The following is a 24,262-nucleotide window of genomic DNA, read 5'->3' on the forward strand; positions in this document are numbered from 1 at the left end:
TCACAAACCGGTCAAACAACTTAATTAAGACATGACAAGAATTGTAATTTATAATTTTAATTTAAAATATTCACAGTAGAAAAGCAGGGTGAGATGTTCTACTAAAATGAGAACGATGATATTTTGTGATTATTTCAACATTATATTGGAATTGGATTAAGCTTTATTAGTCTCGCAGTGGAGAGATTTACATTTCACTGCAGCAAAATTATGGAAGGAAGAGGAAAGGAAAGGAAGAAGTAGAAAAACAAAATACAGGAGCTGATGTAAAGGCAGCCACTCTCGCGGCGCCATCTTGAAGTCAAAAGAACAAGAAAACTAAATAACAACTAATATGACAACACAAAGACACAATCATTCGATCTAAACCAGTTTCTGCACCCTTTTTGTTGTATGAAGTAGTTCGAGATAAACAGGAGAAGATCAAAGTGTCCTTTTCACCAGTGCATCAGGGACGTCATGGTGGAATGTGCATATCTGCTACAAGCTAAATGTTGAAGGCAATTATATTTTTATTATTTATTATGTTTCAAACATAAAAATATTACTTTTTTTGTTTGAAAGTGTTTTTTGAATGTATATTTTAATTACATCTCAGTGCATGTTGCTGACATGAAAGTAGACAAAACAAAGGTACATAATTTGCCAGTCTCTTATGGGAGGGGCACAGCAATCACTGTTTTAAAGGACAACCGACGTCTCCGGACAAGTTGAGTCCATAATTTGTAAAATGGCTTCAAATGACTTCTACTGAGCGTATTTTACAAAGATTCCACCGCATATAGCCATATTTTACGTTTTAAGACTTGCGCTGAATATTCAGGAAGTCTTGTTTTTGAGTTGGTGATGAGTCCGTCCGTAACGTCACTAAAGGACCGCCCTTTACCGTAAAAAAAGACGCATTGTAGCGGTCCTTCCATCACGTCAATGTATTTTGCTGTACCTGTTTGGTCTGGGGACCTCGTGTTGCACCCAAAAGCTGCCAGGAGGCCAGAAGAGGGCGTCCAAGCTCCATATAAGGAATTTATCAGCCTGTTGAAACGGAGGTGGCCACAGGAGGTCGCCATTTTGTGCCTCTTTTTTTGGGTGAGAGATTTTCCCCCAATGTTGCCTCAAAATGGCAAAAATAAATTCTTTAATCGATTGAAAACATGTATGCTTTCCTCTTCAGAACTATTTGAATCATATTCATAACTGGATGTGTAACAAGAAAGCATATTCTCTGAATCTGAAGCCATTGTTTTGATTCGAGAGCATGGCAAGACATCTTGGCGTGACATCACAAACAAGGAGGCGTGACCTTCTGAAACTCGGCATCTCCGAGGTCATTTTGAAGTAGGTGAAGGGGCGTGTCTTTCTGAAAATGCCCAATTCGCAGCTCAACTTTTTGCAGATTTTGGACACTTTATACCAGGGGTGTCAAAGTCATTTTTTGCCGCGGGCCACATTGTAGTTATGGTTTTCTCTCGAGGGCAGTTATGAATTTGGGGAACCCATTAGAATGTTTAAATCCCTTCAAATATTACATATAGAGCACACAGCAAATTAATAAATAACTCGTTTTCAAATCTGAAGTCAAGAATAATGACTTTTATTGTGGTTGACATCCAAAAATATGAAATTTTGGCTCAGATTTTGGCAAGCATCATGGAATTTAACAAGTTTGATTTGCTTTCGCGGGGCGAAAAAAATGATGTGGTGGGCCGGATTTGGCCCGCGGGCCTTGACTTTCACACCTGTGCTTTAAGTCATTTTTATTGGTGTTTTGCATTTGACAAAAATATCATACTGTTGGTTTTGGGTATTTTAGATGCTATAAAACGTTTTTCTGGTGTCAGTTAAAAAACAAAAAAGTGACGTTGGTTGTCCTTTAACTCCTTGCTGTTTTTTGTCCTCTCCTTTTCTTTCTTGAGATGCCTAACAACCCCAAATCACTTGCCAAATACTTTCCCGACTTTGACATCACGCCTTCCAAATGTTCTGTCCCAGACGGAAACATGAGCCACATACACAAGACTAAAAATCACATCCTTTTGTCGAATTGTCATAATGGGATAAAAAACAGGCCCGGTGAGGGTGGCTTGTGTTCAACCGGAGTAACAGAAAATAAGCCTTAAAAGTTGGATTCACTGTCCTTTCCTGCGCCTATGAGAAAAAGCACTCCAAAAAGCAAAAGTCACAGGAATCAAACGTACTCTTCCCCTGTTCGTACTTGTCGTCGTCATTTTCTCCCCATCGTACAACTCCCAAATAGCCTTAAATGGTCGCCCAGGCAGCCATTTTATAAATTATTACCGCATGGTGCCACAAGGAGGGGGAAATGTTTTTGTTTGATCACAAAGAGACTAATTCACTTTTTCCTATGTTGAATACATCCTCAGCTATTTACTAAGTACAGTAATCGTAATATTAGCATTTTTGTTTGCAGTTTCTGAAATACCATAAGTCGCCACAACAGGAGGCAAAAGCCCCGATTTATAGAAAACGACTGTACAGGTACAGTGATACCATGGCTTACGAACTTAATTGGTTCCCAGAGAGTGTGTAAGGCAAAAAGTGTGTATCCCAAAAAGTAATTTCCCATAGGAAACATTTAAAATGAGAATAATCCATTCCCAGGTCCCCATAAAACATAAATTTCTACTTTTTTGATTTGATACTAGTTGACACAAATTCCCAGCAGACAAATCAGCCCATTTCCAACGGAGCGTGGGCGCCATCTTGTGCATTTCCTGGGACGCTACATTGACGGCTCGAATTGATATGGAAGTACTTCTTTAATCGATTGCAAACATTTATGCTTTCCTCTTCAGAACTACGAAGTCTTGTTATATCGATATTGGTTATATCGATAGTACTGCTTATTACGATACTATTTCTATGAACGCAAGGAGAAAATTTACATGCCGCAGGATCGGATATATCGATAGTCCGGTTATATCGATTTTTTTTCCGACTCCCGAGAATATCGATATAACGAGACTTTACTGTATTTGAATCATATTCTCCAAAGCATCTGCTCCAAATCTGAAGCCATTGTTTTGATTCTAGAGCAAGGCAAGACGTCCTGGCGTGACGTTACGAACAAGGAGGAGGCACCTTCTGAAACTCGCCATTTCTGGGGTCATTTTGAAGTCGTTTTGGGACACTTTAACTCGTTTTTATTGGTCTTTTGCATTTGACAAGAAAATATGAGCCTGTGTGTTTTGTGTATTTTAGATGCTATAAAACATTTTTCTGATGTCAGTTAGGAAACAAAAAAATGGGGTCGGTTGTCCTTTAATGTTTTTGCAAAGTCCATTGTCATGGAGTGCTCGTTTTCCTCCATTAAAATACATATTACACGCTTTTTTTAATTCAAAACTGGAACGAATTAATGGTCTTCCCATTTGTTTGAATGGGAAAAGGTGATTTCCTATCTGAATGTTTTGTATGGCTGTGATCCACTTACAAATGAAATGTGCCATCTTACACCAAGTGAACAATTTAGAAACCTCACATGTATAAATAACCGCTTTTGTCAGAGTTCTTTATAGTGTAACGGAATGTTGTCTGTTTCTTCTCAAATAATTCAGAATCCGCTCCGAACGACGCTGGAGATGTTTACTGTGGCTCCCGGCTTCCAGTCCGGCTGGTAAAAATAGATGTCGAGTTTGCGAGCCCAGTTGGAAAAGGCCATCTTCTCTGTGATGAAGCGATGGTGACTCCCTCGCCGGGTTCTCTCGTGGGACAGGTACATGGCGCACTCAGAGGGTCCGGAAGGCTCGTAGTAGTGATATGGCACTGACGGATTGGAAGGGGCTCTATATTATATGCAAGAGTCAAATGGGATGACATTTGTCAGCTTCAATCAAACAATTTCAGATGTAGCTTGATTTAATAACTTAAGATTCAATGCTTGCTCATTCAATAGCGTTCCTCCCAGTGTACATGCCTTCATGCCTTGGCCATCAGGGGGAGGTAGAATATTTACTGACAGGTTACACATCAATTTGATTTTGAAATGTAGTAAAAAAGTGGAGCAACCAAGCTGCAGTAAAATTGATTCTTTTTCTCGGAGAGGATAAAGAATCTATACATGTGTATACTGCCTGCGTGTCATAGTTGAGTTGATGGGTTAACTCCTGCTTGTAGTTGTATGACAGATTAGATGGTGTTAATTATTTATGTATTTATTTATGTATTTATTTATTTATGTATTTATGTATTTAGTTATTTATTTTTAATGTGTTTATTTATTTATTTGGTTAATTGGTTTAGTTAGCCAGTTATTTGTTCATGTGCTCATTATTTATTTATTTTTATTTATTTATTTAATTCATTGGTTGTTCATTAATTTGCTCATTTGCAAATGTAATTGTCTATTTATTTATTCATTCATATTGTATTTATGTATATTATTTATTTAGTTATTTAGTTATTTATTTATTTATTTATTTGTTTATTTATTTATTTAGTTAACTAGTTATCTAGTTATTCATTCATTGCTTATTTATTTATTTATTTATTTATTTATTTGTTTAGTTTAGTTTTTAGTTATTCATTAATTTGCTCATTTTTTATGTAATTACCTGTTTATTTATTCATTAATATTGTATTTATTTATTTATTTGGTTAATTTGTTAGCTAGTGATTCACTCATTTACTCATTATTTATTGAATATTTATTTATTTATTAATTTCTTTATTTATTTGGTTAATTACTTAATAATAATAATAATAATAATAATAATAATAATACATGTCATTTATAAGCACCTTTCAAACCTCTCAAGGATACTTTACAGTCACAGGATTCATTCATTTGCTCATTTGTTTATGTATTTCTATATGTATTTACGTCTATTTATTAATGTATTAATGTATATTGTATTTATTTATTTATATGGTTAATTACGTATTTATTACATAGCTATTTATTTATTTGTTTAATCATATAGTATTTATTTATTTATTTATTTATTGTTTATGTATTTTATTTATTTATTTTTCATATGTGTGTTTCTGTGTTATTATCGTTTGGATCAATTCGTCTCCTACAGTTAGGATTGTCTCTTGGCTTAGTCGTCGAGGGTTTGCAAACTCATTGCCGTGGCTGGTTCAGGTTATTATTAAAGATGAACGAGAAGTAGGGAGCGTCATAAAGAAAAGAAAAATTGAAGTGTAACTGTTACTCAACAAACCATCTGCTCATAATCTTATTTGTCCGAGTTACTCAAACACAGTCAAATGTGGAGTTGTAAGTTACTGAAATTCAAGGTGCAGGATATGTTTTGAATGACTGGACCAATAGACCCAACAGGCAAATAAAGATCAAGCAAGCTCATTGAATAAATAAATCTGGGAATGTACCTGCAGTGGTCAGGTGGCACCATGCCATATACGTTGATCCTCTCACACAATTCTCGGGCCATGGACATTGTGAACCAACCAGTGCTCAGCCAGGAGTTGGAACTTTTCCTGGACACACACAAAAAAATGTTTGTTGTAAATCACCTGTTTGCCACTTTGACTTTCTGTTAGAGATTAGAGAGAATAAGAAGAGTTATCATATTTAAAAGTTTCATGCTGTTATATGCTTAGTGACTCGAGTACACAATTGAAGCACAGAGGAACCTGAGGTCATTCTGAGGTCAACAGACACAGGCTGTTAACCTGTCATCTTCATCTAGGAGATCAGAATTTAGGACTTGGGAAACTCCTTTATCATAGGTGTAATTTACGACTTGAAACTCCTTCACAGGAAGAGCTCATTATCCAGGTTACAAATTTATCAGTTCATGGAAAAGACAATGATTTATTGCTTACAGCTGCTCGCGCTTAGAGCTCAAGGGGCGTGGTAGTCTAATCAAGAATACTATGTTTTACTAATGTATCACTTAAAGGACAACCGACGTCACTTTTTTGTTTCCTAACTGACATCAGAAAAAGGTTTTATAGCATCTAAAATACCCAAAACACGCAGTATGATATTTTTATTCAAATGCAACACACCAATAAAAATGACTTAAAGTGTCCAAAATCTGCAAAAAGTTGAGGTGCGAATTGGGCATTTTCAGAAAAACAGCCCCCAGTTTGTGATGTCACGCCAAGACGTCTTGCATTGCTTGAGAATCAAAACAATGGCTTCAGATTCGGAGAATATGCTTTCTTGTTCCACCTCCAGTTATGAATATGATTCAAATAGTTCTGAAGAGGAAAGCATACATGTTTGCAATTGATTAAAGAATTTATTCCATGCCATTTTGAGGCAACATTGGGGAGAAACGATGACCAGAAAAGAGGCACAAAATGGCGACCTCCTGTGGGCACCTCTGTTTCTACAGGCTGATAAATTCCTTATATGGAGCTTGGAAATCTTCTTCTGGCGGCTTTTGGGTGCAACACAAGGTTTTCAGACCAAACAATACAGCAAAATACATTGACGTGATGGAAGGACTGCTACAATGTGTCTTTTTTTCGGTCAGGGGGTGTTCCTTTAGTGACGTCACGTACGGACTAGACACCAACTCAAAAACAAGACTTCCTGAATATTCAGCGCGAGTCTTAAAACGTAAAATATAGCTATGTGCGGTGGAATCTTTTTAAGATACGCTCAGTAGAAGTCATTTGAAGCCATTTTACAAATTATGGACACAACTTGTCCGGAGACATCGGTTGTCCTTTAAATTTGCATATACTCTCAATAAATAGCTTGGCAGAGGGCTGCAGATTTCAGGCGTCCGTAATGAACGACTGCGTTCCCTGCCGGCAGTAAAAGACAATCTTTCTGTGTCCGAGCCTTTGTCCACAGTGTGCGATCTAACATCTCTGACACTTTCTGATAGGGAATAGACAGAATAGAAGTTATCATATTTAAACGTTTCATGCTTAGAAGGCCCACAATGGAAGCACAGAAAATCTGTGGTCAATCTGAGGTGAACAGACAAAGCCTGTTAAACTGTCATCTTAATCTGGCCTTGGACTAATTTACGACTTGGTAAACTCCTTCACAGGAAGAGGTAATGAAATCTATCAGTTCATGGAAAGGACAACCAATTAAAATGTCTGTGTTCTGTTGTTTTATAGTTGTTGGTGGTTGGTAGACTATTTTTTTTTACTAATGTATCACTTAAATTTGCATATACTCTCAATAAATAGCTTAGCAGAGGGTCGCAGGTGTTGGGCGTCGGTCATGAATGGCTGCATCCCCTGCCGATATTAAAAGACAATCTTCCGGTGTTCGAGGATCTCTGACACATTCTCACATGAAGCAGTTACCTGTCAATGCCAGTTTCATTCTTGAAAAGTTCATCAAAGGCCATCATTTTAAGTCGAGAAATGATATAAACTTTGAGGCTGGGAAGCTGTTGGTTCAACATTTTCAGATGGTTGTAAACGTGGCCTCTGCCGTCGCGTTTCATGCAGCTGTTCGGCCCCCAGAAGACAAACACCGTGCCCTGGCTGGCGTTGAGGAGTTGTCGTTGCTTGCGCAGCACTCGTTGCAGGCTGGAATGGGCGACCACGCGTAAACTGGTACGCCGGCCCACGTCTTGCTCGTAGCCCACGCTGGGGGCGTCGTTCATACGGATGACGCACTTGGAACGGTCGATTTCACGGCCTTTTTTTCCACCGCTGACCTGACCTGAGCTAGTGACGAGGGCGCATGTCTTGCAGTGCATCCTTAGAGCCTACGGAAGAATTGCAATGACTTACATAAACAGGATATGAAAAGTTCACACACCCCTATTCAAACGCCAGATTACAGGTTCGACCCACTTATGGTGTAAAATGTTTTATGATTTATCTTCTCTCTCTTTTTTTGGAGGAGTGATGAGTCTGGAATTATTCACTGCCTTAAAGGACAACTGACGCCTCCGGACAAGTTGTGTCTATAATTTGTGAAATCACTTCAAATGACTTCTACTGAGCGTATTTTACAAAGATTCCACGGCATATAGCTATGCTCTACGTTGTAAGACTCGCACTGAATATTCAGGAAGTCTTGTTTTCGAGTTGGTGACGAGTCCGTACGTGACGTCACTGAAGGAACGCCCCTGACTGAGAAAGCGACACACAATGCATTTTGCGGTACTTTGTTTGGTCTGAAAACTTCGTGTTGATTCGTGTCGCCTCCCTTACGATAAACGGCGAGTAATAATCAGTGTTTCATTTACCTTACGGTCTTTGACAGCCGTGTAGCCCCGGAGTGTTGATACCAAAGCCATTTGTGATCTCTTTCTCATGGCAGGTGCCGGACCTTCTTTTTGGGAGGATGACGCTGATGATGGCGATGATGATCTGCCACCGCGAGATTTTCTGTTGTACACCACCATCAAACTGGTCACCATGGTGATGACAATGATGCTAGTGACACTTTGGCACTGAAACGGCGAGACGTTAACACATTGTGTCACACTTGTCATCGCACAAGAGAAGGATAGAGGTTAGTCAAACAGGAGGTGAGCAACAGCGGTCTAGTGTGTAATTATTTTTTTAAATCTGAGGTAAAAAAAATAGCGCCCATTGATGCACCCATGTTGCTTCATGATGTACGAACAGTGTATATAGATATATGCCAACTCACAAGCTGGAGCTCGCTTGAGAGCATCGCTGAATTCTAAAGCATGCCCCCCCCCCCCCTAAAAAAAGGCACAATCTACATATTTCCCCCCGACAGGTCTCATTTTTAATTACCAAGCGGATCCTCATTTTCCTCTCCCCTCGTTCAGAGCGATCATCCTTCCTCTGCTAAAGCTCGCACGTAGCATCGGGTCTGTTCTGCATGCATGAGTGGGACCTCAGCTTGAAGAGAATTGCCTCTCTGGTGATGTACCCCCCCCCCCCCAACCATCTCCTATTCGTCATGCATGCTACTCTCTCTCCTCCCCATGATCCTAAACACCCCTGTTCCTGTATTACTTCAAGTCCTAGCGCGGTGTTTACAAAGCTTCATTCATCCAAGGTACATATATATTTTACATTAGATTGGATTGGATTAGCCTTTATTAGTGTTGCAGTGGAGAGATTTGCATTTCACACCAGAAAAGTGATGAGGAAAGGAAAGGAAGAAGTAGAAAAACAAAATACAGGAGCTGCCGTAAAGGCAGCCACTCTCACGGCGCCATCTTGAAGTGAAAACAGCAACAAAAAAACTAAATAACAAAGTATGTGACATCATCATTCAATCATAAGCACTTTCTGCACCTCCTTTGTTGTATGAAGCAGTTCTAGATCAAAGCGTCCCTTTCACCAGTGGATCAGGGATGTCATGGTGAAATGTGCACACCTGCTACAAGCTAAATGTTGAAAACAAACACTGTAGCATCCACCGACGAAAAGAGATTGTCTCACATCTCCTGTCCCATGTAAATCCGCTTCAATTCCAAGTCGTGACAGTTTCCACATATGCATCGGCGCTGTTTCTGCGGCTGGATGGATGCATGGATTGAGGATGAGTAAGAGCATCAGCGCAGAGCGGTAGAAAATTAAGTTTTATGGGGACATGGGAACTGATTATTCTCATTTTAATGGTTTCCTATGGGAAATTAATTTTTGGGATACACACATTTCGCCTTACACACTCTGTCTGGGAACCAATTAAGTTCATAAGCCAAGGTATCACTGTATGGTGCTTCTTTATGCATGTCCTGTAGTGTGTTCCACTAAATTTGGCCTTAAAAATACTTTTTTTTGTCATCATACACATGTAATTTTACCAATACATGTAGGGTTCGCTACATCGCAGTTTTTCGTCTATCGCGGGTATTCCCGGTCCGCATTAACCATGATAGACGAGGGATTACTGTATTTCGGTTACAAAGTTGAATTGCACAGCATGCCAGCGATGGCAGAGTAATGACGTTACAGTAAAACTTCCTTTTTTTTCATACCGGTAGAGTCAGAAAGTCATTTATAGCTGACAGTCTTTATAGTACATCAATTATGCCTTTCTAGTCCAATAATATATCTAAGGGGTGAATATATAGAGGGCGTGGGGGGTTAAATGTCTGGCAATTGCAATTACTGTAGCATTCAGGTTGGCTCCTTATACTGCAGCTGTGAAATGATTAAATGAGCATGTCGAGGTGTTAATTGTACACCCAACGGCTCGTGGCTCCCCTACTAGTTGTTGTCTGCCCCTGGTGCCACTCACTCCTCAAAGTCCAAATATTTCATTGAAAGTAAAGTTCATTTTACATTTTTTTCTTCATGCTCTTAAATCAGATTCTGAAAAAGAAAGTCGACGAACTCCGGATGATTTGGTTGCTTATACTGCCCCCCTCCCCCAAAATATTGAATTGTTGCCACCGACTCCTTTCTGCTCCTTTGTCCGCCATTGTTTTCAAGCTTGGACCGCCATCGTGTAGTGTAGTACACCACCTGGTTCACCATGATCTGTTTATTTTTTTCTCCATAAATAAACAAAAATCCGCTCACTTTTTCATTACTTATTTCCAATGGGCAATTTATTAAAGATGGAAATTAAATTACACTCCTTTGTTGAGAGGTGTAAAAAGGGGGGTGTTGAAGTAACTCGTACCTGCCGCCAGGGCTCAGTATTTTGCTTACCTTTCTTAGCCAAGCCAAAACAAAGGCCATAGGCTTTGTTTATTTTTTTAATAATCACAAACTAACACAAGATAAAAGGGATTCATCTCCTTTCAGTTAACAAGGTGGAATTGAAATTATACACTCCTTTATTGAAGGGTGGGGAAAATGGGGTGTTGAATTAACTCGTACATTCCACCAGGTGTCAGTAGTTTGCTTAACTTTCTCAGCCAAGCCCAAACAAAGACGAGAGTCTTTAATTATTTTAATAAACACCAACCGACACGACATAATACACATTCCTCTAATTTCACTTAAAAATATCACCGAATCTATCCAAATAGAAGGGGCGGGAGTAAATAAAAGAAAAGGCGAGTAAACTAGCGCCGAACAAAGAACTGAAAACGGCGGACCCTTTAAGAACATTTCGGAATAATTAATGAAGTCGAGCTGTAAACATCACTGAAGCTGAGCTGCGTGGTCGAAGCGAGCATCTTCCCGACCTGACGAGACCTCGGATGCAGGTGGCCCGGGGTGTTTTATTTTGGGTCTCACGGCGCTTCCCCTCCACCTCTACCCCCACCTGCACACCCCGACTCGGCATATGCATACCCCGGGTCCAAGGCGACGACGGCGCAGCATCGGTCCCCTTTGAAGAGTGTCATGTCTCGGAAGACGGTCATTCCCACCATCTATTATGGTGAGTGTTTTTTGTTGTTGTTGTTGTTGTTGTTGACTACAATATTTTCAAGCCCGTCTGTCTTTCTCTTGTCCGGTAACATCATGACAACATATCCCCGGTACCCCTCGGTAGTGGTTCCGAGGAGTCCAGTAAAGGAATGTTAGCCAGCTTGCTAACAGACAAACGATTTTGTCACAAGTTACAATGAAATCCACAAACAGGGAAAAAAAACGGTCGTCAGCCTTTTTGATTAGAGCACTATGGAACGACGACGAATAAAAGCAATTAAAACACACGTACCCAACGGACGTGAAATCACAAGATAAATATTCACAAGAAAAATAATAGTTATTATTTTGTCGTCACCCTTCGTCGTCGTAGATGCAGCAAAGCGCGATGACGGTGACATCTCGTTGTGTGGGTAATTACGAATCGTATGAGCGAATTTGTGCATCAGAACTCACTAGAGTTTGTGACACCAGCACAAAGGGACAATGACAAAGGATTCGATAGGTGAGATGTTTATTTGTGGCGTGAAGTACAGTGATACATTGGTTTACGAACTCAATTGGTTCCCAGACAGAGTGTGTAAGGCGAAAAGTGTGTATCCCAAAAATTAATTTCCTGTAGGAAGCCATTAAAATGAGAATAATCCGTTCCCAGGTCCCCATAAAACATGATTTTCTACTTTCTAATTTTCTAAGCCTTAAAATTACACAACATATACCTTATTTTATGTATAATAAATGTGCTATGCTATTATAATGAAAGAAATAAACTGTACAGTACAATAAAGTGGTTTTATTTACCTTTGTGATGGTTGTTGATGGCTTGATGGAATGGAGTGGCCGGTTTTCTCAGCATTAAACACTTGATGAGGAACTAAACCTTCTTTCACCATCTTGAGTAATGATCCCTTGTAGGTGCTTTCTCTGTGATAATTTTATCTAGTTCCTCATCAATTGTGTTTTGTTTAGCTGGGTTGATAGCTTTTTGCATTAAGTGTACAGATGGCTTGTGCGGGTTGTTTGTGGAGCCTGATTGATGGGATATTTTAACCTTGCAGTCTACACTCTGCCTTTGAAATCAAATCAAAGTTGAAACTCTCACTGTCATCTGCCTGTCTCTTTAATGTATAAACCACCTCCCTCACTGCTGCGTTCTTGACCAATCACAAAATATACGTTATTTTATGTCTAATAAATGTGCTATGTTATTATAATTAAAGAAATAAACTGTACTGTATAATAAAGTGTATATTTATAATAATAAATATATAATATAAATATTCCATGTTGAAATTTTCTGTGGGAGTTGACTGGGAATTGAAACAAATTTCAAATTATTGCTCTCCTTGCCCACAAATGCGGCAATATAATTACCCTGATTGCTTCATTTTTTGTCTTCTCTCAAGCTAATGACACCTCTGAAGCATATGCGAAGATATAAACTACAGTATATATAAGTCAAAGTCAGCTTTATTGTCAAATTTGCTAATATGCATGACATACAGCACAGATGAAATTACTGTCCTCTCGGACCCAGCATGCAAGGCACTTATAATGACTTTAACAAACATAATAAACATGAAAACGCCAATTTGCCGGGAGAGCGGAGCCGCTGCGTGTTCACGCGCCATCTTAGTAAAACAAAAAAAGCAAAAATAACAAATAATATGACAACACAAAGACACAGAGAGTCATTCATTCTTCAGGACTTGCTGTACCCTCTTTGTGATTACATGAAGCAGTTCTAGATGAAAGAGGAGAGGATCAAAGCATCCATTTCAGTAGTGGATCAGGGATAAGATACCTTCCCTAAAGAAAATCTCTGTTTTTTTGTTCAGGCCGTATTATTGCCGAGCCCTTTTGGAACTGAAATATTGAATATTATTTGGTAGCTGTTGCTTCTTTCAGTTAGTTACCCTATCATTTGATTATCCCTAAAAATTAATTGGTATTAAAAATTCGGGGAGCTCAGAACAATTGGTCGCAGCCTCTTGAAGAGAGATTGTTGCCGTATACTTGATAGCTTTTCTGTCGCTATTGTTTGTCTTATGACATCCTCTATTCCTGGTTATTTTAAATACCCCTATGAGATTTCTGAAATCTCATCTCTTGTCATGCATCCCGGTGCCAAGTGCCCACCGCCCCCATCTGCTATTGAACCCTCGTGTCCTGGGCGTCCCGCGACGGTAAATCTCTGCCAGTGGTGACTGCAACCCGTCAGTCATATAGTTTGATTGCCACGGCTCTCTGCAGATGGGCTACTTCGGCACCTTGTCAAATTTAAGTTAGCTGGGTCGAGTTTTGTGGAAGATGTGTGATACTTTGAAAATATTCTGCACTCATAAAAATAATACTATTTGAAACCAACCTCAGCAATTTCAAAACAAAATAATCGTAAACCGCATGTCTTCCCGTGCATGTGTGGGTTTTCTGTGGGTACTTCGGTTTCCTCTCATATCCCAAAAAGAAGACTGAATAAGCTCGTCACTCATATCGTAATTTATTCTCTGCCATTCCCAAATTTATTCGGGAATTGAAGAGTGCGATATGGAGCGCAATTCCTGAATTTGTTCCGGTTTTGTTTTTTCTTACGGGTGGTGATGATAAAGAGATGGTCAGACCTCTGGCAATATTTTTTTCCCCTCCACGAGGGGGGCATCATTTGCTTTTTGTCCATGTTAGCGCTTTGTTACAACTTAGGCTGTTGTTCAAGCGCTATATCAATCAATATGGATATATAGTATTGTATTTTGTACATCCGCCCCCATTTCAAGCTCAGATAACTCCGGACCCATATAACTTAGGAATTAACTCTTTTTTTCTGATGAAAGAAGAGAGTCTAAAGTTTCTAATGCTTTATGGAATGTTTATGTAGTACTAAAATTCTATATTCTGTGGGTCATGCAATTTGAGTGAAAATGACAAAAACCCTGGCACTGGAGTGGACACATTTTTCCACATCGTCTGGCAGTGACTTTATTTCACTAATAGCACACCACAGGAACCTTAAAGGACAACCAAGGACTCGGGACAAGTTGTGTCCATAATGTGTAAAATGGCTTCAAATGAAGTTCTAAGACTCGCGCTGAATATTCAGGAAGTCTTGTTTTTGAGTTGGTGACGAGTCCGTACGTGACGTCACTGAAGGAATGCCCCTGACTGAAAAAAAAAAGACACATTGTAGCAGTCCTTCCATCTGACAACCTCGCGTTGCACCAAAAAGCTGCCAGAAGAGGCCGACCAAGCTCCATGTAAGGAATTTATCAGCCTATGGAAATGGGCTGATTAATTCCTCACAGGAGCATGGACGCCATTTTTTGCCTATTTTTTGGTGATACATTTCTCCCCAATGTTGCCTCAAAATGGCACGGAATAAATTATTTAATCGATTGCAAACATGTATGCTTTGCTCTTCAGAACTATTTGAATCATATTCATAACTGGATGTGTAACAAGAAAGCATATTCTCCGAATCTGAAGCCATTGTTTTGATTCTCCAGCAATGCAAGACGTCTTGGCGTGACGTCACGAACTGGGGGCGGGACTTTCTGAAAATGCCCAATTCGCAGCTCAATTTTTCGGTGATTTAGCACACTTTAAGTCATTTTTATTGGTGTTTTGCGTTTGAATAAAAATATCATACTGTGTGTTTTGGGTATTTTAGATGCTATAAAACGTTTTTCTGGTGTCAGTTAGGAAACAAAAAAAGTCATGTCGGTTGTCCTTTAAATCAAGGGTTAACAAGGGAACCACATTGACATTTACGACTATGAAAGAACAAGTGTCATGTTGTTCTTAAATAGTGGATTACAAAAACAAAAAGGACACGAGAGCGCCATGGCTATTTCAACCACTTGCTCACACCATGACTCCACAAAACTCTCCATTAGCTTGATGCAATGAACACCGCTGCGGCACGATTAACCTCATTAATTTACTTGTCTCACTGGTACGTAAAGTGAAAGAACACGACTGTATTCTACCGTGTGGATAATATGCAGCATTGTGTTATACAAAGATTTTGTGGATAACACAAACAAAAGAACGGGTGTTTTTTTTCAAGATATGATATGTTGGTTGCTTTTTTTTTTTTTTTTTTTTGACTTGTAAGCAAAAATTGGAGATAGCAGCTCGCGGCAGTTTGCCAAATAGGGACCAATTCTACAAAAAGAGGCTTCAAGCTATTTCAAGTCAACCGCAGTTGAAGTTTGCTGTCAAACTAAACATACAGTCACGCGATAAGAACCTTTTTTTCTGCGGGTGAGCAGCACTGCCGGACAATGTGCAAAAATGCGTCCGCTTTAGTACCAGGGTTTTTGTCATTTTCACTCAAATTGCAGAACCCACAGAATATTGATTTTTCGAACTACATCAACATTCAATTCAGCGTAAGAAACCTTAAACTCTCTTCTTTCATCAGAAAAAAAAATCGTTAATTGCTAAGTTATATGGGTCTGGAGTTATCTGAGCTTGAAATGGGGGCGGATGTACAAAATACAATACTATATATCCATATTGATTTATATAGTTCTTTAACAACAGCTGAAGCTGTAACAAAGCGCTAACGTGGACAAAAGGCAAATCCTGCCCCCTCGTGGGAGGGAAAAACATTGCCAGAGGTATGACCAGCACTTTATCCGCACCTCCCGCAAGAAAATAGTAATACATTTAATTTATAAGCGCCTTTCAAAACTCAAGGACACTTTACAGTCACTGGATTTTTTTTGTGCGGGTGAGCAGCGGCAGCCATTCGCGCCAGCGTTCACTCTACCCGGAAGTAACGCAGCAGCAGAATTATGAAAGGAAGGGGAAAGGAAAGAAAAGTAGAAAAACAAAATGCTCTTTAAAGATATGTACATGTACAACTGGAGAGAATACTACATATGTTACTAAAAAAAATGTTCGTATGTACCGTTGTTCGTAACTCGAATGTTCGTAAGTAGGGGAGTGTCTGTATACCTTGCATACACATGCAGCGATGACTCTCTTTAACAACCCAGCCTCCCCGATTGTATGGATCTATGAATTCAACGTAAACTTCAACGTTACCGACTACTACTACTTTGGATTGGATTGGATTGGATAGGATTGGATATGCCTTTATTAGTCTCACAGTGGAGAAATTTACATTTCACAGCAGCAAAGTGATGAAAGGAATGAATGTACTTTCCTATTAGCACCAACTTCACAGCCTGTCCTCTAATAATCGAATGATCTCGGTCCAACCCGATTGAACGCTAAAAATGAAGCTTCCGACACAAGTAGCCAAGGTCACATGACAGCAACAACACTTCCTCCCGACAGCACAGAAGCGGCAGGCTCGCTGTCAACGGCTGACAGCTCTCAGACGCTAACGCCCCTCTTGGGGGGGTCGATTCCCAACCTGCATCCCCGCTGTTGGTTTTTAAAAAGGTTGTCGGTGTGCATTGACTGTCCTTTATTATTATTGTTTTTTCGCCGCTGTTCCTGTTAAGAGATGATCCAGCGGGCTTTAGAAATAGCCAACTTGCTCACTACCTCATCCTCTAAAGCACAGGTGTCAAAGTTAAGGCCCGCGGGCCAAATCCGGCCCACCACATCATTTTTTTCGGCCCGCGAAAGCAAATCAAACTTGTTAAATTCCATGATGATTGCTAAAATCTGAGCCAAAATTTCATATTTTTGGATGTCAACCACAATAAAAGTCATTATTCTTGACTTGAAAACGAGTTATTCATTAATTTGCTGTGTGCTCTATATGTAATATTTGAAGGGATTTAAGTATTCTAATGGGTTCCCCAAATTCATAACGGCCCTCGAGAGGAAACCATAACTACAATGTGGCCCGCGGCAAAAAATGACTTTGACACATCTGCTCTAAAGCTCGCTAATATTTGAAAAAAAAATCCCTGGGGAGGGGGGGGGGGGGTGCTACTAAGTTAATGTAAAGCATTGATCTTGATACTGAAGTCTCGAAAAGGAGACAATAGTTTAAAAGGTTGTGCTTATCTCAGGAGGGAGAAAAACCGGTGTGAGTGAGGATACGGAAAGGGCAGTTGAGAGCAACAAAAGTGAAGGAGGGGGTGGGGAGGGGGGGGTGAAAAAAGGATGGATATTATCCTCAAACACCCTTACTATTAGAAGGAGAGAAAAAACGAGCCATCTGGTGCCTCTTAGCTGCAGTGATTGCTTCCAAGATGGAGTCCGACGGGAACTGTGGGGGACTGGTGTGATTATTTTGTGAGAGAGAGATTGTGCGTGTGTGTGTGCGTGATTGTGCGTGTGTGTGTGTGTGTGTGTGCGTGCGTGTTTGTATGACTAGTCTTGTGAGGACCACTAACATTTTATACCAGGGTTCGGGAACCTTTTTGACTAAGAGAGCCATAAAAGTAAAATATTTCGAAATGTTTTTCAGTGAGAGCCACATCACGTGAGCGCTCGCGCACACACACACACACACACACACACACACACACACACACACACACACACACACACACACACACACACACACAAGCACACGCACGCACGCGCAGCCACTTTTCAACAAAATGTCAGAATGCATTACAGTAAAGTCTCGTAATATCGATATCGGTTATATCGATAGTACTGCTTATTACGATACTATTTCTATGAACTCAAGGAGAAAATTACATGCCCGCAGGATCGGATATATCGATAGTCCGGTTATATCGATATTTTTTCCGACTCCCGAGAATATCGATATAATGAGACTTTACTGTATTTAAAATAACTTTGTGATAGTACTCACCGTTAACATGAATGATTTTCCGTTCCTCATGATTGGTAAAAATCCAGCCACGATCGGCACTAAAGTCAACTTGCCGGCTCCATACGCGAAGTTACTGCTAGTTAGCCTGCACATGGCTCATTAGCTTCCACACTTGCTATGCAACATAATTCTCACAGAAGTATATTGATGCTAACGTTAACATGGGGCTTGTTAAAATGTCACTGACATTCGACTGTTTAATCGATGGTATTGTTTCATTACAAATTAGAATCAGAACCCTTTCTCTCCACAAAGGCGAATCCTCCGGTGCATTCAAGCTGAAGTGTACTTTGTTTTTACTCGTCTGGCTCATTTAAAGGGGCGTTTACCTGTTTTAACTGACGGCCAGTATCATCCAATCAAAATTGCGCTTTCCGCCAACCTAGTTCAGTGTCATCCAATCAAAATTGCGCTTTCCGCCAACTGCAGCCCCAATAGAAAATGAACAGAAGAAAGCGAGAATATGTATTTAGATTTATCGGCGAGCCATATGCAATCATCAAAAGATCCATATATAGCTCGCGAGCCATAGGTTCCCGACCCCTGTTTTACACCATACATAGTGAGAACATTTTTGACAAGTGAGGACCTTTTTCATTCTAAAGGCTTCTAGAGCGTCGATATATGCTTCTGTTAAAGTTTCAGAGAGGTCCTCACAAATTCACCCTAAAATGATTTTTTGGTATTTTCATTTAACTTGGATACACACAGTTTTTACTCACTGTGTGTGTTTGTGTGTGTGTGTGTGCATGGTTAATGTGGGGGAAATGTTCATAAAACAAAAAGTAAAATGATATTTTAACCAAATTCTCTACAGGAGTGAGGACTTTGAATGTAGCCATTCAGAAACCTCACTCCTGCTGTTATTTCAGTTTCAAGTCCACTTTTTAAAGCCTGAAAGGCATTCTTCCTCCGATTGCTTTCCACAGTGTGTGGCTGAAGCAAGTGCTTTCATCAAAAATGAATGGATGTACGGCGCAGCATACACCATCCCCCGCCTACTTGCCCAATGCCTCCATCCTGCTGAACCGCATCGTTATTTTGCTGCATTGGAAGATGAGATTTGTTTTTTTAGCAATCTGTATACCGTTATAAGTACCATATTTTCCAGTGTATAAAGTGCACTGGAGTATAAGGCGAATGGTGCATTTTGAAACTTTTCTATATCCAGTGATACCTCGGCTTACGAACGCTTTAGCTAACAAACCTTTTGCCCCTTACAAACATTAAATTCGCGAGAATATAATCTTGACATAGAAACTAGGGAAACACACGGAGCGCCATAATGGCTGGCGGACTACTTTTCCACATCCACTTACTTTCTTTGAGTGCACTCAGTGCAGATGTGATATGTTATGGAGTGGATACTTTTGCTTTTTTTTGGGACAGAAAAAGACCCCACCACAGGCTAGTGTTAAACCAAAGAGGACACAAAAGAAAATTACGATCGAGCAGAAGAAGGAGATCATCAAAAAATACGAGGAGTGCGTTTGTGTGACTTAGCGTCCCAGTACCAAGATGCTAAATCAACCATTTCTACGTGTGGCTAAGGGTGTTTCTGTGTTGTCTAACCAAAGGTCTCAGGCAATAGAAGAGGTTGAAAAACTTCTGTTTATTTGGATTAACGAAAAGCAGCTAGCAGGGGACAGTGTGAGTGAGGGTATTATCACTGAGAAAGCACGGCAACTTCACTCGGATATCATCAAAAGGCAACTACATCAACGACCTTCACAAATGTAAATAAAATGACCATTATACGGTACAGTTTATTTCTTTAATTACAATACAATAGCACGTTTATTTTACATAAAATGAGGTATATTTTGTAATAGATGTATGGATGCAATTCCTACGGTGGTATAAGGAGACACAACTTCATGTGACTTTAGGTGAAAAAAAATCTTCTACCGTGACTCACAATCTGTCGTCTTCCTACTGACTCTCATTGATCCCTCTGTGATTCCAGTCTGCTGCGGCCATATGGACAAATCTGATGACTTGTTTTCAACATAAATACCCTTCGCAGATCATGATATTACGTGTTAGAATTGTGGTATCTATGAGCAAAACCAAAATTTTTTGGGGATGTCCATTTCTGGAATATGTGGAGTCAGTGTGGTGTGCCTCAGGGGTCAATCCTCGAACATATAGTTTTTTTTACTTGTCTTACTTTCATTCAGTATTCTGTAGATGCAAAGGCCTAGAACATTTACCGTACATAATCCATCAATCCAACCATCCATTTTCCAGACCGGTTTATCCTCATTAGGGTCGCGGGGGATGCTGGAGCCTATCCCAGCCGTTTTTGGGCACGAGGCGAGGGACACCCTGAATTGGTTACCAGCCAATCGCAGGGCACACAGAGACAAACAAACTCACATTCACACCTTGGGACAATTTCAGTTCAATCAGCCTGCCATGGATTTTTTTAGGAATGTCGGAGGAAACCGAAGGACCCAGAGAAAACCCACGCGGGCCCGGGGAGAACAACCGTACATAATACAGTACCTAATTTTGTTCATGAATCTAATTTCTCTGTTTTGCTTGTCTTCACAGGTGAGCCACGCAAGTATGACCCAAAGTTCAGAGGACCGATTCACAGCAGGTATTGATTATTCTCACAATCATTTTTATATATACAGTGATACATCAGTTTACTTAATTGCTTCCCAGAAAGTGTGTGTAAGGCGAAAAGTTCCTCTGCCAAACATTTATTTCCCATAAGAAACCATTAAAAATGAGAATAATCCATTCCCAGCTCCCCATAAAACATAATTTTCTATGAAATAAGCCTCAAAACTACACAAAATATACCTTATTTTATGTATGATAAATGTGCTATTGTATTCTAATTAAAGAAATAAACTGTACTGCCTCTTGATAATATTCAAGTGAAGTTGCCGTTCTTTCTCGGCGATAATACCCGCACTCACACTGTCCCCTGCTATCTGCTTTTCGTTAAGCCAAATCGACAGAAGTTTTTCAACGTCTTCTATTGCCTGAGACCGTTGCTTAGACAATACAGAAACACCATTAGCCACACGTAGCAATGGTCGACCTAGCATACTGGTAGCGGGACGCTAAGTCACACAAATGCACACCTCGTTCGTGTTTTTCGATGATCTTCTTCTGCTCAACCGTAATTTTCTTTTGTGTCCTCTTTGGCTGAACACAAGCCTGTGGTGGGGTCTTTTTCGGTCCCATAACAGAAAAGGTACTCCACTCGATAACAAACCATATCTGCACTCATAGGAAGTGGGTGTGGAAAATGTGGTCCGTCAGCCACCGTGGCGCTGTTCGACCATGTGGTTTAGTGTTCTTCCACCGAAAACTAGTCCGCCAGCCACCGTGGCGCCCTGTGTGGTTTGGTTCGTTTGTCGAAAACTAGTTCGTATGCCAAGATTATATTCTCGCAAATTTAATGTTCGTAAGGCGAAAAGTTCTTAAGCTAAAGCGTTCGTAAGCTGAGGTATCAATGTATGTATGTATGTATGTATGTATCAATGTATATATATATTATTTATATATATATTTTTTTTATATATATTATATATATATATATATATTATTTATATATATATATTTTTTTTGGGGGGGGGCTTCTTTCGAGCCAACTCCCAAACCAAGATGCATCATAGTCACAGCTTGTGACATGAGTGTATCGATTCTGACTATTGTGTAAGCTTTCTGCCCGGGAGGTGACAGATTGATCATTTGTCATGCAAGGTTAATACAGACAGGAGGTGAAGTGCCGACGGCGCTCTCCGCTTCACCGCACAAAATCAATCACCATAAGTCAAATCGGCGCTGGGAGTTTGTTTTATGGCACGTGTACAGATACACACACATACACGCGCAGACACACATATCAAAATAAATTTAGTCCAGTTCTGTTGTTCAAATCTCAACCTGCGCATGCGTAGCCAAGATTGATCAGCTACAATTTGAGGCAAGTCTTCTTTATGCCTTCATGCCTGTTTTAGACTGCCCCCAAGTGGACAAGGTAAGAATATCAGCATCAACACATTGAATTGGATTGGATTGAATTGTATTAGCCTCTATTAGTCTTGCAGTGGAGAAATTTATATTTCACAGCAGCAAAGTTATGGAAGGAAGAGGACAGGAACAAAAGAAGTAGTTAAACCAAATGCAGGAGCTGCTGGAAAGGCAGCCAATCTTGTGGCGCCATCCTGAAGTCAAACGAAAAAAAAAAAAATGAAATGACAGTGATACCTCGGTTTACGAACCCCTTAGCTTACGAAGTTTTCGGTTTACGAACGTTAAATTTATGAAAATTTTACCTTGGCATATGAACTTTTTTCATACACAGAGCTACCTCAATGAGTGATGTGTCGTTCGCGAACAAGCCCGTTCTTCTAACAACAAAATGGCAGTCTTCGGTTAAAGCCATGTGATTGGTCAAGAACGCAGCAGTGAGGGGGTGGGGGGTTTAAACATTAAAGAGACAGGCAGACCACAGTGAGAGAGTTTCAACTTTGACAGTTCAAAGGAAGAGTGTAGACTGCAAGGTTAAAATATCCCATCAATCAGACTCCACAAACATCCCGCACAAGCCATCTGTACACTTAATGCAAAAAGCTATCAACCCAGCTAAACAGAACACAATTAATGAGGAACTAGATCAAATTATCACAGTGAAAGCACCGACAAGGGATCATTCCTCAAGATGGTGAAAGAAGAAGGTTACGTTCCTCATCAAGTGTTTAATGCTGAGGAAACCGGCCATTCCATTCCATCAAGCCATCAACGACCATCACAAAGGTAAATAAAACGACATTATTATACTGTACAGTTTATTTCTTTAATTATAATACCATAGCACATTTATTATACATAAAATAAGGTATGTTTTGTGTAGTTTTAAGGCTTATTTAGTAGAAAATTATGTTTTATGGAGACCTGGGAACGGATTATTCTCATTTTAATGGTTTCCTATGGGAAATTAATTTTTGGGATACACACTTTTCGCCTGACACACTCTGTCTGGGAATCAATTAAGTTTGTAAGCCAAAGTATCACTGTAATATGACAACACAAAGACACAGGCATTCAATGTTAAGCACTTTCTGCACCCTTTTTGTTGCATTAAGCCGTTCTAGATGAAAGAGGAGAGGATCAAAGCCTCCTTTTCACCAGTGTATCAGGGACATCACAGTGAAATATGCATGTCTGCTACGAGCTAAATATTGAAAGCAAACACGAAGCTGTAGCATCCATTGACGAAGACGGAATGTCTCACGTCCTGTCACCATGTAAATCCGCTTCAATTCCAAGCTGTGACAGTTCCACACACGCATCAGCGCTTTTTGGCTTCTTTTGTCAATTTCGGGATTTATTTCTTAATCGTGGATTTTTTTAAAAGTCATATTTCTACAAGGCACCAGTCGACGTGTTTTGCCACGGGCAAAGGTGCGTTATTTCATCCACGTGTTTATGTAATCCATGATAAATCCAAAATATGTCAAGTTTATTCCACTATGGTTGTCTTTAATACGGTTCTTGTTTTGGATCTTATCTAGTGCAGGTGTCCCTAATAAATTGGCCGCTGGGTGTCTGGGAATTTCAGTGGCACAATGCGGAAGAGTTTTTTTTCGATTGAAGCACGAATAAAAAACCCCGAGGGTCTCCGCAGGCTTTTTGTGGACGTTTCTTTTCATGATTTAGTCATTTTTCTCAGCTAATGCATGATCTTATCTTGTTTCAATTCTATGTCTGCAGGCTTCTATGAAGGTCTTTTGGCTTTCAGTCTTTTTTTTTTACTCTTTCCTGTACAGTAGGCATCTCTTCTCCATATGGGTAAAGGCACCACACATACTTTGAAGTTTCTTTTGGTGTGAGGCTTTCTCCTAATGAGAACCTTCAGTGAACACAGCATACTGCACACATTTTTTTTTTTTTTTTGCCTACGCTTCTACCTAGGCTTTTAATAATACACTATCGCAAGAAAAAAATGCATCCCTCTGAAGAAATGTAACATCTTTGATGCCACACCCCTTATAACTTTCACAATTTCGGAAGGAACTAATTCGGGAATGGCGCTCTATGTCATATTTCACAAAAGGGCTTCCAAAAAAAAAAATATTGGCACCTTTAAAGGACAACCGATGTCACTTTTTTGTTTTTTAACTGACACTAGAAAAACGTTTTATAGCATCTAAAATACCCAAAACACGCAGGATGATATTTTTAGTCAAATGTAAAACACCAATAAAAATGACTTAGTGTCCAAAATCTGCAAAAAAATGAACC

The 24,262-nt window shown here is 39.8% G+C and overlaps 2 protein-coding genes across 5 annotated transcripts in view; one reads left to right on the top strand and one right to left on the bottom strand.

The window, feature by feature from the left end:
• Nucleotides 1–1,708: 1,708 nt before the first annotated feature.
• On the bottom strand, nt 1,709–11,067 carry LOC148895944 (alpha-N-acetylgalactosaminide alpha-2,6-sialyltransferase 5-like). Of its 2 annotated transcripts, XM_089001316.1 has the most exons (5): nt 8,677–11,067; nt 8,157–8,363; nt 7,261–7,670; nt 5,353–5,460; nt 1,709–3,803 (listed from the first exon to the last, which is right to left on the bottom strand). In XM_089001316.1, exons 1-5 carry the CDS (start codon nt 8,689–8,691, stop codon nt 3,572–3,574), a joined length of 972 nt encoding a protein of 323 aa, XP_088857442.1. In that variant the 5' UTR covers nt 8,692–11,067; the 3' UTR covers nt 1,709–3,571. The 2 variants fall into 2 exon arrangements, with proteins under 2 accessions (XP_088857442.1, XP_088857441.1); XM_089001315.1 differs by lacking the exon at nt 8,677–11,067 and having other exon boundaries at nt 8,157–8,424.
• The window catches only part of LOC148895945 (choline transporter-like protein 5-A), a 35,563-nt gene continuing 22,366 nt past the window's right edge, over nt 11,066–24,262 (top strand). For all 3 annotated transcript variants that reach the window (XM_089001311.1, XM_089001313.1, XM_089001312.1), the window contains exons 1-2: nt 11,066–11,230; nt 20,549–20,597. In XM_089001311.1, the coding sequence (XP_088857437.1) occupies nt 11,194–11,230; nt 20,549–20,597 (86 nt within the window). In that variant the 5' untranslated portion in view covers nt 11,066–11,193. The remainder of the gene's footprint in view (nt 11,231–20,548; nt 20,598–24,262) is intronic.

The sequence above is a fragment of the Hippocampus bargibanti genome, linkage group LG07 (genome assembly GCF_051943395.1).
Source record: "Hippocampus bargibanti isolate YZ-2025 linkage group LG07, ASM5194339v1, whole genome shotgun sequence".
In the NCBI taxonomy this organism is placed as follows: domain Eukaryota; kingdom Metazoa; phylum Chordata; class Actinopteri; order Syngnathiformes; family Syngnathidae; genus Hippocampus; species Hippocampus bargibanti.